Source organism: Canis aureus, chromosome 2, assembly GCF_053574225.1.
Source record: "Canis aureus isolate CA01 chromosome 2, VMU_Caureus_v.1.0, whole genome shotgun sequence".
Lineage (NCBI taxonomy): Eukaryota > Metazoa > Chordata > Mammalia > Carnivora > Canidae > Canis > Canis aureus.
Window position 1 is genome coordinate 8,465,652 of NC_135612.1, and position 17,627 is coordinate 8,483,278.

At 37.9% G+C, this 17,627-nt stretch overlaps 1 protein-coding gene across 12 annotated transcripts in view; it reads right to left on the minus strand.

Annotated features, from left to right (window-relative positions):
- Positions 1-17,627, minus strand: part of PAM (peptidylglycine alpha-amidating monooxygenase) — a 149,822-nt gene that overhangs the window by 11,060 nt on the left and 121,135 nt on the right. For all 12 annotated transcript variants that reach the window (XM_077863244.1, XM_077863236.1, XM_077863227.1 and 9 more), the window contains 6 exons: positions 12,400-12,516; positions 10,350-10,422; positions 9,213-9,423; positions 8,584-8,784; positions 6,465-6,580; positions 1,417-1,516 (listed from right to left, as the gene is read on the minus strand). In XM_077863244.1, coding sequence (XP_077719370.1) covers positions 1,417-1,516; positions 6,465-6,580; positions 8,584-8,784; positions 9,213-9,423; positions 10,350-10,422; positions 12,400-12,516 — 818 coding nt within the window. The remainder of the gene's footprint in view (positions 1-1,416; positions 1,517-6,464; positions 6,581-8,583; positions 8,785-9,212; positions 9,424-10,349; positions 10,423-12,399; positions 12,517-17,627) is intronic.

A 17,627-nucleotide genomic window follows, 5' to 3' on the forward strand; every position in this document is an offset into this window, starting at 1 on the left:
AAGCCCTCTCCAGAGGACTTGGATATACATCTCTGTTGAGTACAGACCACTAGGGTGGTATTAAGATCCTTAGACCAGAATCTTAATGAGTTTAAGCATTATTGCTACCTACAAAATGAAGATGCTGTCTAGATTTCTGAGATCTTTTCTAGCTTGAGAAGTATTTATTCATTTTTTCTTATGCTGAAAAGCCTGGGTTTAGTCTTGAAATTGGGAATTATCCACTCTTCTCCTTACTTTCCTGTCTGCCCATACCCTCTGGTTCCTGTTTGAGGAGACAGGTTGTGAGAAAGCTATACTTGCCAGGGGAATGGGAAGCTATTGCTGAAGTAGAACAGGCCATGCACACCTCTGTGCAATCACCCTTACCTGAGTCCTTACTACAAAATAGCAAAAGTTACTCAAAGGACAATTCTGAAGATTGCAGTTACCAAATTTACTTGGGCTCAAAGATCTGTATGGTATCTGATTAAAGTTTTTGGACCCCTGATTTTACTTTTCTTTGTTATGACTTACATTTTTTTCCCTGTTATAATTGTTATTTATCTTCATCAATTCAAATTCCCTTATTATTTCTCTATCTAAAACTGCCTGTTGCAGCTCCTGATGCCTCACATTTACCATCTTCAATTCCTTTGCTTAACTCCTATCTTCTCCTATGGTTTGGACCCTGCCATATTTTAAGAGCACCTCTGGACTTTGGGTTTTGTGACCTACTAAGCATTTATTACTGTTGAATTTAGAAAGCTTATGTTTTTTAGTATGATAGCAGAGGCTGGGTTAGTATGCTTTTCACGAATTAGAAATAATGTTGGAAATTACAATTAGAAAATCCCCACACTAGCTGGCTTGGTCCCAATAGAGAAGCTCTTCTGTCCCCAGACATACTTTTGAGTTACATGAAATAATAGTTTGGTATTTTGAACAAAGATGAAGTCTAAAGGGAAAACGCAGAGTGCTTCCTGCTTGGGATAATATGTGTCTGACACCAGTACTGGCATGCCTTGATGCTCAGCAGTACTGAGAGCTAAAGAGCCACATGGGGAGTGATACCAATGTGGAAGCCAGTCAGCCCCTCTGCTTTGCCAAAGCCATCATCTCCCTCTGGAACTAAGCAGGAATTAACACTGGCTTTCAATGTAACAGACATTACTCCAGGCATCAAGAATTTCCTGTGGAGTATCTGTGGAAACAAGGGGATAACTGCCAGGAAAAAAAAAAAATGTTTCTCTCTACTTTTTAAAAATTAATTTAATCCCTGAAATGAAACCAAACAGGTCTTTTAACAACTACGAATTATACTTTGATTTCCCACTCCTATCAATAAAAAGAGAAGGAAATGCAAATATTTTGTCACATGCTTTTAAGCAATAAAACTGAGGGACAGTACAGACAGTAATACTGTGAAAACCATACTTTCGGTCAAGGCAAACTTCCATACGGTGTTGGTGTGAGCATCCCCGACATACACAGTCCCATCTTCAGATGCAGCGATGTCGTGAGGCATGTCAAAGTGCTGCCAAAATAAGAAGCACACATGAGGGTGGTGAGCCTATACCTGAATTCTTCATGAGAGAGCAGAAAAACAAAGCAAAGCACACAATAAGCCTGTTAATCAAACCAAACAAACTATAACTCTGTCACAGCAGCTCTAGGCCAAGAAGAGGTATTCACACATTCACTGGCACCAACTCTAGCGTTCATAATTTGATGTGATGGAAAATGCAAAGGGACCTTCAGCACTGACTTCTAAGTCTTTATTTATTTATTTTAAAAAGATTTTATTTATTTGAGAGAGAGCGCGAACAAGAGAGAGAGCATGAGTGGGGTGAGGGGCACAGGGAGCAGCAGACTCCCTGCTGAGCAGGGAGCCCGAGGCAGGCGCTTGGTCCCAGGACCCCAGGATCATGACCCTGAGCTGAAGGCAGACACTTAACCGACTGAGCCACCCAGGTGCCCCACCTTCAAGTCTTTTAAAAGTGAATGTTTATAAGATTTAGTTTTTCAGTTTTGTATACTGGCGTTTATCTACCTATGTATTTATGTTTTTGCCTTCATGTTTTTTTTTTCTTTTAATCACTATCACATTGCCCGTTTTAACCTATGTAAGCAAAAAAGACTCAGTATTACTTTTTGTTATTATTCCCATCAAGCTGTTACGTGTTTCCTGAAAAACTAATTATATATTTCTGATGAGAAGAGTCGGGGCATTCAGACTATTTCTGAAGGGCCCACAAGGAGATGGGCAGCCGTTGTGGGCTTTGGTGACTATGAGGCCCAGGGTCTGCAGCATTTTCAGTCAGCATAAGGAAACAAACTGAGCACCAAGTACTTCCTGGGCTTTCTCGCCTACTTCAGATATGCAGTGTTTTGATGTCTTTCTTCATGACATATTTTTTTAAAATTTTTTATTTATTTATGATAGTCACACAGAGAGAGAAAGAGGCAGAGACACAGGCAGAGGGAGAAGCAGGCTCCATGCAGGGAGCCCGACGTGGGATCCGATCCCGGGTCTCCAGGATCGCGCCCTGGGCCAAAGGCAGGCGCCAAACCGCTGCGCCACCCAGGGATCCCTCTTCATGACATATTTCCATTCCCAATCACCACCATCTCAGTCATGAGGACACAAGAGATAAGGGAGCACTTTCTGTGACTTTCTCAAGGTCACCAGACTAGTTCCTGCAAGAGAAGCCTTAAAATGTCATGCTGCTGCCATTTCTTTTCTGGCTACTGAAGCTTTCAAATGTGCCACATGTCCTCCAGTTGGCAGGACATGGATGATTTCTTTCACCTTTGAGGATAGTAGGCCTGAGTATACAGTTCTCAAAAATATGACCAGTGCGTACGAACAGGACCAGATCCCGACTCTGGTCTTGTCAGACCACATCTGCCCACTTCAGTTTGCTTGAGGACAGAGCGCACTAATGAGTCGGGACAGACCACACGCTGTTGGAGATAACTGCGCTACTTTGAAAATCATCAACAGTTTGTCACACTGAGAAGAAAAATGAGACAGCCATGCCAAGGAGGCTCATTCCTTTGTACTTTCAAATGAGCTGCGACAAATGTGCATGAGAAGAACAGAAAGCCAGAAATCAAAATGTTGCCTCGTTGGAATCTCACAAGCCAGTCAATTCAATGTTCATCCTTATTTTGGGTTCAACCAATAGGTGGCAGCAGACTTGCAAATTCTAGGCAGATCCTCCCCTGTACCAAAAACCTGTTCTTAGGAACTGCTTTGTAAAATGGGTGGTTGTAAAGTGCTTCATATTTTCTGATAGGAAACATAGTACAATAGAACAAAGGTAAGGGGCGGAGGAAGTGTGTGAACTACTCTTTGGCTAAGGATTTTCCTTTAAATAAATCGGAGTATGTGGTCAATTCAAGTCTACAGTCACAATAAACCTCTGTCTGTGGTTCTCAAACTGATCCAGGGAGCCAAGGGTTCTGCTGGAAATATTCTGTGGCTGTTAGGGGGCTCTGAGGGAGGACAGTGGATAGGATTTAGGGACCTCTGTTTCTGCTGTAGTTGGAAGCATTCAACTGTAATCTTTCTAATGAACTTTTTTACTGCTTTGTGTCATTTGAAACAGAAAATCACATTGTAAGCTTTAGGATTAAGCTTGAGGATTTCAGAGTTGAATGGATTTAAAGATCTTCCATCCAAGCTTTGTAAACTCTTCTGGGGTTTCTTCTCTCTTCTCTTTCTTCTCCCTGACAAAGTAAAACTGACAAGAATGACGGCATCCCCCTTGGGGCATCTGGTGACCCAGCCCATGGCAACCTGCTCTCAAAATCTTCTATTTTGTCTTAAAAATGCATAAGGGATTTGCGTTCTCTGTAACGTAATTATGTTAGCTTTAACATAATTCTAATTATGTTAGCTTTAACACCAAATAATGTTTAAACTTGACATTAAGTTTTAAAAACAGTTCTCTAAGAAGTTGTACCAAGTTATGCTGTAGTTTATACCAACGTGCAACCTCAGGGGATTAAAAGGTAAGACACATTTTAGGGTCTAAAGACTTGTGTATAAGGTCGAGCTGTGCTATTTACTCTGTAGCTTTGGATACATAATTTTGCTTATGTGAAACTTTGACCTCAAATATTGTCAAATATTGTAAATTTTAATCTCCACTGTTAAGGTTGGAGAAGCAACATAAATCTGGGCTCACTGGTTGGAGAAGCAACATAAATCTGGGCTCACTTTTTTTTTTTTTTTTCTTTTCTTTTTGAGATGGAGTGGCAGGGATCATTCCTTTCCAAACAAGCTGCCTTGCAAAAGTAAGAAGGCAAAAAAATGCCAGCCTGCAGGGTGTGCATGCAAGCAGATGTTAGGGACCATAGTCTTTCCTGTGACTATGGGGAGACAAAAGTGGGAGGTGACTATGAATCTTTTGCCCTCATACCTCTGTGATACCATTTGATAGAACCATCCTCCTTATTGTCCTACTGTCTTAGCCTCCCTGCACAGACATAAAAAGGGAGCTCATACATTCAGGTATAAACTTTCCTAAAGAACATAATAGAAAAGGGAGAACTGAAGTGCACACGGAAGTAAGTGGTGGGTGGGCAGGCACAAACAGAGGTGCAGACACAGCATGGAATACTTGACTTTTGTTTTGAAGGAAGAATCTCTTCTTTTGTAGGAGTCGATACACCGTGTGATTTCCTTCACCCCAATTAAATCTCTGTGCTGAGAAGGTAACCAAACAGCCGTTCTGAGATTCACAAACGGATTTTAGCTCACTGAGTCAACACAGAACACATTTCTGCATTTGGCGTAATATCAAGTCTTGTTTATTGAAAGGAAAAGCACATATCACCTTGGAGTTAGACTCCAAGTTTGCTGTACTGACTGACAAATTGTGACTTATTCATCGCTGAGTGCTGAGGGCTAGTGTTCAGGCACAATGCTTTCTGAGGTTTTCATTCATGGCTGTTCATATTTTTATGAGAATAAGGCTCATTTAGAATTTAGCTTCTCGTGTAGCACATCGCTTTGGTTTCTAGATGCATATTTGAATGAAAAGTTAACGTCCTCGTTGACACAGTGTATCACCGTTAAGAGAAAAATCAAGGCAAACAGCATGCCAGGACAAAGCAAAGACCCGAAAGGAAGTTAAGTCTCTCGCTTTATTAATAGGTATGAGGGAGTAAACTTAAAGGGGCACAACAATGAAGATCAGAGAATCAGTAAGGATCTGAAACACTACTGAAGTAAAATATATGTTCTCAATGTGATGAATTTCGTTCAGCAGGGGTACTATGATTAGATACTTGATTCCTCATTGCTTTTTCAGGTGATACAGTGTGAAAAAGTCCTATTTGTTGTGTATGAATAGAAACTCAAAAAAAAAAAAAAAAGGAATTTGTATTGCAATCTTTGGTTCAGATTCAGTTGGGTTCAGTTCAGATCCTCTAACTTTTGCTGAAATTCCATTTGAGGGAGAGGCTGTGCAGGCTACACCTTGACCCAATTCACCGTCATATCCTTAGTGTCTATCTAGCATGGTGCCGGGCACAGAGTAGATACTTAAGAAATCTCTCTAGAATGAATTCTGACAAATCCCAGACTAGCTGTCAGTATTCTAAAGACAGATGTCTCAAATTCTGAGGCATTTTAAAGATTTTTTTTTTAATTTAGCAGATTTGGTATTTTAAAGAATATTGTAAGAGTCATGAATATGGAGATACAGTTTGTCCCGGGCTTCATTCTAGTTACATTTTGATTCAAGTAAAGCCAATATATCTTTACATGTTTTGAAAAATAACTCTTATTTGCAGCATATTAGCAGGCTGAATTTTCTAAAATGATCTGCCACAAGCACATTTAGGCAGCGTATGCGAACGTTCTCATCACTCTGGCAATCATATTGCACAGAAAGTACACTGAAGAGACAGCGGGCAATGGGCACACCAAACTAGTCAGTGCTTTGTAAAAAGCACTATTAGAATAAGCACCAGTAATCCATTTACGAAGTCAAAACTAGCCTTTAGTCTCTGTCCTAAACCAACCCTTCAGGACTTGAATAAATTCCAGAAAGTGATACTTTCAAGTCTTGTTGCTCAATGCAGTAACAAGCATACAAAAAGCAAACGGGATTTCTGTTGCATCCGAGAGAACTACAAAAGTACAATTTAACATATTGTGGTACCTTCTCTTCTTGGATGTTGGTATTCCAACTCCAGTGAATTTCACCCTGCTCTGGTGTGCAAAGTCTACTAAGAACCTTAGAAATGCAGACACTGTTACTTAGCATCTGAAGAAACTGGTCTAAGAACCGGCAAGGGTATTTATTCTACATAAAACATAGTTACAGGAAGCTCCTACCAACCTAGCTAAGAAAGTTATCACATTTCCTTACAGCTTTAAAAAGTTATCCAAGTACAAATCGAATGCCAAGATTCATATTTTAGTTCATTCCCATGACCACTGATACGTAGGCAATGTGTGTGAGTACCTTGCGCACTGGCTTGAAGACATCTATGATTTCCCCACTGGAAAAGTTCATCACAAATCCCTGGACGGGTTCTTGGTCCCCAAAGTAAGGCTTCCCATTCACCGCAAAGAGCAAACCTGTGATGATACATCCAGTTAATCTTTATATAAAATACGGAGAAGACTGGCCTTCAAATATATGCATGTATATTACACAATTAACTTCAGGTGGTTGGCCTAATCCTTACAATCGAAAACAAAAGTAAAAAATAAAACACTAAGCAAATCTATCTTGAGAAATAGGAACGGGGCAAACAGGTTTCATAAGACACAAACCCCCTTATAATAAGAAAACCAGGAGCTGCAAGGCCTTTTCTACCTAAGAAGCCTGTAAAATCAGAAATGCGCAGGTAGTGATATCGATACAGATGATACAGGTTCAGGAACAGATACAGATACAGAGACACATGGATATCACAGACACCCTAGTGAGTCAATCATTGTGGGACAGCAGATTGTTTAAAAAATAAGTGCTATGCTATCGACATGAGGAGAATCAGAGAAAAATACACAAAGGCAGCAAGTGAAGTTACTGTAGAAACAGAATCATCTGATTTCAGATAACTGAAGTTTGAAACTGTGAGATGCATACTTCAGATATTCAAAGACCTATTTTTTCCTAATTAAAAAAATCAGACCATTAATATTGATTCTGTGAATAGTTTTTGTAGCAAAATTTTATTTCTTAATATAGTAGTGCTTATACAAAATAATAGAAACTGTGATGTGTGGGGTTAAATAAACACTTCGGATGATTGAACATTATGTCTTAAAGACTTAAAACACAATAAAATAAACATCACACTGAACTGCCATTGAAGATCTTTTAATTTTTCTCTTCAGTATTTCAAGAAAAGGTTCTTTAGCATAACATACTAAGAAAAGAAAAATCAGCATTGTCTGCATCAATTACTATTGTGCAAGATTGTAGAGAGAAGCCCAATTGTGTAATACACTTTGTCTTTGCTTAGATTCTGTTTTTAACCAGATTTTCTCTCATCTTCTCTCTTAATGTTTTTCTCCTCATATTTATTTTTATTCACTTATGAACTTGACCACCCTCTTTATTAAATGAATGGTCTTGACAAGCTTATTCTGTAAGTATGAAGTAAAAACCAACAAGAGAATTTCTTTCTCACTGACATTAATGAGAGTCTTTCATTACTTTATAACCTATTCCTTGTGGAAGCCAAACTTGCTCCTTATCTGGTCACCTGAGTCCTTTAAATTCCACTTCCTAAATATCCTGGGGGCTGCTTAGGAAGATTGCAGGCATATGCAACCTTAATAGTATGAGAAACGTAAATATAATAGTGATGACTACAGATAGCCTATGCTCTTTAATAGAGGTGCACTTATATCTATGAAATATATTGTAAAAATTATATGTGCATTTTAGAAATATATTTTCGGTTGTTCAAGTATTCGTGATTTAAAGAAAACTCTTATGCAAGTTATTTTGTAATATGAATCAACTGGAGCCTATAAGTTTATATCATTTTTCTGATTTTCTTCAAATCAAGAAAATCTATTTTGAAAAGGAGAAAAAAATTCCGGGTTTTATTGGTCATTCCTCTTGGCATTTAAATACAAGCTTCATTTACTTTCCATATTTACCTTAAAAAAAAAAAAAAAGAAACTTGGCCACCGCTTTTGAAAAAAATGTGAAGCAGAAGGATTTTGAATGCTGATTTTTTTTTCACAGATACACCATCTGTGGATGATGTGTGAAGACATAATATGAATCATTTAATAACTAGAGCAAATGATCATAATTAAGGAAAAGTGAAAATCAATGTTTGGGAACAATTCTTGAATTTATTACAAACAGTTAAGTTTGAGTTCTTTCCCATTCCCATTTAAAGAACGGGGTCTCATGAGTTGAAAATGATTTACAAGGCACTAACAGTTTTAAAATAATTAAGATCTGATATGCATCAGATAAGGCATCTGATAAGGCATCTTCTATCTCTTAGAAAAAAATTCATTAAATGAGCATATATACACAAATAATAAGACAAATAATTTTTAGGGACAGAGTAGTGTAACATGGCAAAACACAAAAAATAAAGATGAAGTACCTGGTATATATGAAATCGCAAATACATTTCTTCCAAATGAGGCATGCTTAATCTCTCGCACAAATTCTTTGGTGTCAGTTTTAAAACACTGGATTCGACCATTTTCCCTATCCGCTACGCATAATTGGCCCAGGTGAGGCACAAGAGCCAAGCTGTGAGGAACGCTGAACTGGCCTGGTTTAGGATTGCTTCTAGAAGACTCTACAGAACAAAGAAAAACCTCAGATATACAATTTGTAAAATCACCCAGTTTGACTTTAAGGTTTTCTAATTTTCTAAATTCACGGTAGTAAAACCTTGAAATGTCTGGAACCAGGGGGGAAAATAAGGTGAAGCAGTTTATAAGTTTATTCCATAGTATCTCTTACCCACAAACGCATTATGGACTTTCTCCCTATTTGGACAACACTTTTGGGTTGAAGCATTCATTTTTCTTCTTGCAAGACTGTGTGTGGGTGTGGGTGTGTATAAGAAAATCGCCAACTGGATGTATACAGAGGCCCTGCTTTTCCCACTGCAGGGGACAGTAGTACAGTTATATCCTCAAGAATGTGAGGGGTGGCCGTCCTTAGTTCTTAGTATAACTGGCGAAGAATAACAATCAGAGATCAAGAGTCTTATTGAGTTACCTTCTCCCCACTGTGTGATGAAGTTTCCAGTTGGTGAAAACTGCACAATCCGACTGTTGCAGTAACCGTCTGAGACATAGATGGTTCCAGTGTCTGGATCCACCGCCACATCAGTGGGTTGACAAAAGTGATTCTGGTCACTGCCTGGTTGCATGCTCCTTCCCAGGGTTAACAGTGGGCCCCCTTTACTGTTTGGATCCAGTTTGAACACCTTTTTTACAAGGAACAAAAATCTTAACCAATTTGCATGGTTATTACAGGTACACACTGACTGGCTTAGACTACTTTCACAGGCGAGTAGAGTGTAAGCTTTCAGGGGATTTATTTAGAAGAAGATACTTCGGAGAACTGGATGGGACTCGGAAAATCATCACTTGGTCTGGTTCCTTCATTCTTTAAGTGAGGCTCTTAGAGCAGAAGTGATCTGCTCAAGGTCATCCAGGTAATTCATGGCAAATGGAACCAGCACTTGGAGGTCTCGCTCTACCCACCTCACACTTCCTTTTTTTTTTTGTCTCTCCTTGGCTAACAGTACAATGCTCTCCAGCTAATACAGGAGCAATTAATGTTCACTGAGATAATGTCTGAAGACCAGTGTAGTTACGCCCTTTCAGTTCCAGAGTTTTTCCCTAGTTTTCATACTCCTTTGCCACCTATTCATAAAATGGATATTAAAGCTCATCTTTTGAGAGGAAGACCTTCTGGCTATTCTGTGGTGGAAACATAACCTCCTTTAAAAACAACAAAAATGTGATGTTTTATATATAGACGTGCATGTACCTGAAGATCTTGCCTGGATTTATAGGAGATTAAGGTGGTTTAGGGAAAAACAACAACAACAACATCCAACACAAGGGATAAAACAGAACTAAGACCTGGGGACACAGAAAAGCAAAGAGAGGGAAGCCTCACATCTGGCCCAAAGCCTCCTGCCAGCCCCACACAGCAGGGTGACTTGATTCTTTACATATTAGCTTCTTCCAGCCCTGAGTTCTAAAAGAAACATTCAGATGTGGCAGTTCCATTTTCTCGTTATCCACTTACTGGGCGACAGAAAAAGGCCCAGACAGCTCCAGAGCGTTTCAAAAGCATAACTCCATTAACTTCTATTTGAATAGCTGCCAAATGGAAGATTACCTGATGCAGAGCCACATCTGTGACCCAGTAGTTTCCATCTTTATCTACACTCAAGCCATGGGGCAAATAAAACCTGAAAAATAAAAACCATTGTCTTAATTATATAATTACTCCCTAAGTATACATGAGAGGAATTTTTTTGCTAATTAATCTATAAAGGTAACGTAAATTTATGAATTGATAAATGTGTACCCACCTTACTAAAGACCAATATAACCAATATAAAATAAATGAAAATACCTGTTATAATAGAAACAGCCCTTGACACGTCTCAGGTGGTATTTATTTAATCTTTGAGAAATCTATAAATGAAGCCTACAATTACAAAGAGTCATTACAAAACATGGTGTGTGTGTGTGTTTGTGTGTGTGTGTGTATTTTTAAAGATTTTATTTATTCATGAGAGAAATACACACAGAGAGGCAGAAACATAGGCAGAGGAAGAAGCAGGCTCCCTGTGGGAGCCTGATGGGGGACTGGATCCCAGGACTCTGGGATCATGACCTGAGCCGAAGGCAGATGCTCAACCCCTGAGCCACCCAGGCGTCCCCAAGGTATGGTATATTAACAACACAAATAACATCAATTTCAAAATGAGTTCAAAAATCATATAAACATTTTTAGAAATGTGTATAAAGCAAATTGTCTAGAAAAATATAAATGGGTTTATATAGTTTGAATAGCTTCAACATACTTCAAGGTAACGTAATGCTGTATTAATATAAAATATTAAATTATTAATATTAAAGACAGTAAAACCCAAAGGAAACACCTTCCAGCAGACATGCTCATCTAAGCAGAGTGGTGTGTTGAATAATCATTAGAGAAGGTTAATCTATTTAACAAATCAATTGGGATGATCTGAGTACGAGAATTAACTGTAAACTCACAGGCTTAAGGAACTTAGAATTAACAAACACATGGGCAAGATCTTCATGTGGTTGTGATCAAGTGACATCTGACAATCCACAAGCTGTCTGTCTTCTAGCCTTAACCATGGCGTTGACACCGCAGATTTTTTTCCGCATGAGCCAAGACTGGAACACACTGATCTTGACTAATTAACTGAACTAGATTCTGTGTGTTGGTGACTGGATGCGAGGGTTATGATTTGCTTTCAGCAGACACCCCACCGCTGGGCAGGTTCATTTGGCAGCAGTTGCTCTCCCTTCCTCTGATTCCTTTCTGGAAAGAGAATGCTTCTGATTCATGGGTAAAGCCCCAAGACAGGCTCAGACACACTAAGTGGTAGAGCTCCTATTAGGATTTGGCCCCTGACTCGCCATCCTAGAATCCTATTAAAAAATCTAATTATTATCATCTTCATATGCAGCCGTGCTCAGAGTGGATGACTCCCTGGCTTTTCCTCTGCCTAAGCAGATGGAGCAGGGGATAGTTCCTGAAGCAGCCAGGTTAAAATGGTTGAGGACACTCTGTAAGCAGGTGCCCCATTCAGTGACCATGAATATCAGCCAATATATATATATTTTTTTTGGTTGCCAAATGTCATCTAGGAATAAGACCAAATAGTAAGTCTTTCAAAGCCAAATTACCTATGCATGCTAAGGAAAGCTAGAAATAACATTTGTTTAGTTTTCACTTTGAGATCAGAAGAAAGAAGACTTTTTTCTTAATGTCGATTACTTGATGATTTTGGTTATGTCACTTTTATGCTGAAAAAATTTTTTGAATCTTCAGATCTAAGCTGACCAGCAACTCACTTCATTAGCTATGAGTATCTATGGTGCTATGAAGTTTGAGCACATATTTGAATCACCTGGGGGAGGTTTAAAAGTACTAATTTGATGCCTGGGCCCCATCCCAGACCAAATCTCAATCTAGTTTTCTTTTTAAGCTTTCCAGGTGATTCTAATTTCATTTGGGTTTAGAACCATCTATTTAGAAAATGAAAGATGGGAGGGCCCAATCAGTCTCTTGTTTTTCCACCAGCACTGTAGGATACACCCTTTCCAAAACCAGAACCAATGCTACATATTAACAAAATGCATGTAGCACAAGCCTTAATAACAACATAAGTAATTTCACTCACAGATTTTTTCCACTGGACTGAAGTACTGCAGCATTATTTGGATCTATGACAAGGATAGTGTCTTCTTCAATGGGCCCAAGTCCTCTTTGCTGGTAAACAAACATGCTATCAAAAGAGCTTAGAAATGAAAAGAAAAGAAAAAGGCATTAGACTGGAAAATAAGTCAATGAGAAATGTCAACGAACTTGAGAAATGCAGACCATTCACTTGATTGGAAATACAGAATCAAGAGCTTAAACTTTGATTTCATGGTTTGTCCTTCACACTTCTGTTTGGTTACACAAACGTACAGCAATATATATGACAGTCTACATGTTATCACGTAAATACCATTAGCCTGTAGAGCTGTGCCACTCCGAGCGGTCAGTGGAGCGACAACACAAAACTGCCTGGAGACGTAAGGTCTCACACCCACCGAATGTGAAATCCGTACTCTCAAAAGATCCCTAGGGGATTCTTTTTTTTTTCCCCCCTAGGGGATTCTTATTCACATGAGAGTTTAAAAAATACTACCAAGAACTCTCAACTATTTTTTTTCAGAGCTCCGCAAAATATTTTAACTCAGTAGCTATTTTCTTCCAAACTACAAAAGAAAGCATAACATACTTTAACTTATACTGTAATAAGGAAAGTGTAAATGATGGTCGTGATCAAAAATATGTTTGCCATTGTACAACGTGCAAATACATATTATATAAAGATGTAGGATACAATGCTCAAAATATTTTAAAAATATAAAACACAACTGATTCTTGAAACAAAAATATGCTTAGAAACATAAAACTTCCATAAAGCAGCTATTCTATAGGTACAAAATGGACAACTATATAATAAAAACTAAAACAAACATGACAATTTCTGCTTTTTAAACTCTATCTTCCAGGTTATAAAATACTATGAACATACATGTTTGTATATTTTTTTAATTTATATTTCTACATGAATTGCTAATATATGTCCTTAAATAGATAATGATCACAGATACTGTACTTATTTCCATTCCTGTTTGCGATAAGTGACAAAGATAAAAATCCTGTAATCTAAGCTTATGGAACAGTGAGAGAAATATACAAAACATCAAGAGACTAGATTTCAAAAAACAAAGTTGAATCACATGTATCTGTGCGTCTATAGAAGAATATACATAAAATATTTAATATTTTGCAGATGATCAATGAATATTTCTGTAACAGAATTTCCTTTATAGAATGGGACAAAGCTGTGAAAAAAACTATTACTATTTTCTAGCTCAATTGCATAAGCAAAAGAAGAATCTGAACAATATTAAATATTTATGGAGATACATTTGCAATTTGTAAAGGCAAAAAAGTGACCAAATCTGTCACATACTGATTGATTGGTGGGTTGTGATTTTTGTGGAACTTACACAGAGTCCCGGCGGAAGAATAAAAATTTCAAAATAACATTCTCTTGCCATTAAAAATACACATCACACAATTATTTGAACTTCTTGACTGTTACAGCCTTTTGGGAACATCTTTCATGAAAGATAACAGTAAGTCCCTGAAGTAGTTCTTATTAATGATGCATTCAATTGAAAACAAAATATTGATTCAGCTTTGTCAACCTAAAACTTAAGTAATACTGTTTACATATGCTATTATGTGTAGTTAAAACCACACAGCAATCCCTAGGGAAAAAAAAATACCAGAGTTTATGAAATAGAAGTAGTATCACTGACAAAGCAGATTTCATAGGCTATTCATGGGATCGTTTTTAAATTGAAATGTGAAATTTTACTAGACCCAGTGTAAGAATATACAAGGTCTTATTAAATCCTACGAGACTGAGAAAGGACAAATATGACATAACTCTTTAAAACTATGAAAACTGAGTTTATTTTGTATCTGAAACTATTTTAAACACGAATTTCTGTACTAAAAAAAATAACTATTCTAGAAAACAATGGCACTGCATTCAACCACCAATGTTCTCTTTTTGCCAACTTGTCTGTGATACTGGATAACTTGAGTTCTACATATCTAAGACTCATAGTACGCTATAAGGTTCACATTGATGTGTCATAGTCTCCTCTTTCATTATGTTTTAAGGCTTATGCTATATTTCTCATTTTTCAAGAACATTTCAGTACTTTATAATAGCACAATGGCAATCTAAATAATGAGAGGTATGTTTTTAAGGAGTTTAAAACATTTCCTTTTTTTTTTTTTGAATTGAAATTTTGACATAATTGTGGATTCACAAACAGTTCCAAGAAATAACACAGAGAAGTTTCCTCAAAGGTAGCATTTTGCACAACCACAGTACACCACCACAACCAGGATATTGATACGACTAAAAATCCACTGATCATATTTAGCTTTCTGTTTCCCTGTTGTAGTTCCTAAAATTTTCATTTTTCTTGCAGTTTATGTGCTTGGGCATGGAACATATTAGTATATTGTTTCTGTACTTCACTCCCACTTGGGAGTTAGTAATATGGACAGTTACCAAGTCCTCATAGTTCTTCCCAAGGGCTGTACACTTGATATACTGATAGTGTTCTGACCCACTACTGATAGCTAATAATAGTGGTGTTGTAGCATGGCAATAGTACCTACTGTATAGCCTGATAAAACTGAAGCATACCATACTTCAGTACCTGGCTCCCACATCAGGACACAGCCATTCAATTGACCGGCTGACCAGTCTTAATCTTTTCCTTTGGGATAGTTGGAGCTTCGTGCAACTCAAAGTAGTTTATAAAGTTCTATAATTCAAAGAAAGATACCCCTTGAACAGTTCATAAATGGATGTCAGATTACAGAGCTGGATATACCGTTGCTATGGTATGCTGTTTATTTCATGTTCTAAAGCAGCTACCCCCACATTACATGCTGCTGAGAGGTCTTTATTTCAACTACATTTAACTTTTTTACAGAATATAATAGTACCCTGCAAATTTCACACAGTGCCCGCAGCCCTGCTGATTTTTGTTTGCCTCTCTGAAAAAGCACTCAGCCTAAGAGTCTGAACTGCGGCCTATAGGCTGGAATTCATCGGTTCCTTATTTTAGCAGTTTGAATCCCCCCTTAATGATTTTGCACATTAGCAGCTAATCAAACAGTTTAGATAAGGCTGAGAAGAAATGCTTTGCTATATTCACACACAGAAAGAAATGAGAGTAAGGAGAAAATAAACTTTTGTGCCATCAATCAAAATTATGGGAATGCCAAATAAGTAACAGCAACCGAGGAGGAGAGAATAATACAGTGTCGTAATTATATATATTGTATAAAAGAACCATAGGTTTTCTTTTGCTTTTTCTTTATTTTTTAATTTTAATTCCAGGGTAATTACCATGCAGCGCTATATTCATTGCAGGTGTACAATATAGTGATTCAACCCTTCTGTACATTACTCAGTGCTCATCAAGGTAAGTACACTTGTAAGCCCCTTCACCTATTTCACCCATTCCCCCACCACCCACCCTCTCTAATGGTTTGTTAGAATCATAAGTTTTCAAGTGAGGAAATAAGTGGAAAGGTTCCCTCAATGTTAGGAAAGCAAAGATATACTATATAAAGGCCAGAGACTTTAACTGCAATATACTTAAATACTAGGTTAAGAACACTTAGTTCTGGAAATGTACACATTGCAAAAAATCCCTGTCATGAGGAAAAGAGGTAAACAGCAAAGAAACCAGTATGACTTCAGCGCCCAATGGACCCAGCACTGGAGACAAAACAAATAGGGATGAAAAGAACACAGAACTAGGTATTATGGCACTGGGCTTTGCTGGGTCAGTAAAGCCACTGAGGACCGGCTGCTTGACAAAGTGCTTTTTGTTACTCAACAGAATGAGGCACTTATTAAAGACCTCATTTTTTGAAGTAGGGAGCTGCTGGTAAGGGAGTGCAAACATCTCCATGCACATCTCAGAACTAGGAGATGGTAACCAAGATTCAAGCCCAGGTCTCCTGTCTTTAAAAAAAAATGGTTTTCTCTTCCTAGGATCGATGTCACTAGAATGGGAAATCTCCCTGCCAGTTATCAAATTTAATGTGTGCATGCAGAAGAGATGAAAGGACAGTCACATAACGAAGAACTAGAGAAAGTGACAAAAGCCTGGAAGAAAATGGATTGAGTAATAAGAGGCATATGGCAACGTGAGTGAGAAAGCTAGAATATGGAAACAGTCTTTCTATAGAACTCCTGATAATTTTCTGTCAGCTATGAAGGTACCAAGGTACCGTTCAGTCACTTTGAGTTCTGTTTTCCAGGCTCACTCAATTCTTAAAGTATGAAAGAATTTGCAGATGTAAAAGCAGAACCTCAAGCAGATAACTGAGATTCCAGAAAACTTTAGTTGCCTAAGTAGACCTGTTATACAATACAAAAAATTCCTGTGAATTGAGGTAAAAATATCAAAGTTAAGAAAAATACTTTATAATTGAGGCATTATTTTAAAGTGGGGCAAATCTTGAGCTGATTTTTCTGAAAGTTACGATGCAGACAGATCTCTGAGACAAGAGATCTCAGCAAGATCCCATAAACCACTGGTGAAGGGATGTTTTGTAAGCTGTCTGGGGGGCAAATGGGGACAGATTCCCAGAAGACCACACCTCCAAGAACAAAACTCGCTAAGTCAACCTTTCAACTACTCAAGTCTTATAAACAACGTTTATGAAGATTTCAAAGGCATGCTCCTCAAACAAGACCTGATACAAGGCTGAAGGGGACCGCTCATTCTCAGGGTAATTAAGAATAAAATAATATCTGTAAACTGTTAAATCTAATGAGGTGAAATGTGACTGCAATAAAGTCTTAAATTCAGTATTTAAAAAACACTACGTGAGTTTAAATTTCCAGCAAAAAACTTGAGCACAATTTTATGCAATATATTGGAAGAATTTAGTGGATTCAACACATGGTAATGAGAGTTGAATAAAAGTGAATACAATCCTTTTACACTCATCGATATCTAAAATACACAGTAAGGACAGTAATTGCATTGTGGATCAGGTAATACGTGACGTACTGTGGCTACTTCTCAACCAAACACTTCAAAGGATGATCAATTAGAGAGCCTTCAGATGATGGTATCATGTCAGCACAAAGATTGGTTGAGGACCTGAGGATACTTAGGCTGGAGAAGATAAGACTTCCTTCAGATATGTAAGTAACTGCCGCGGATAAATGGGAGTAAGTTCATCCTGCATTAGTGTCACGACGGTGGAGTTAGAAGACTCAGATTTGAGCCTAAC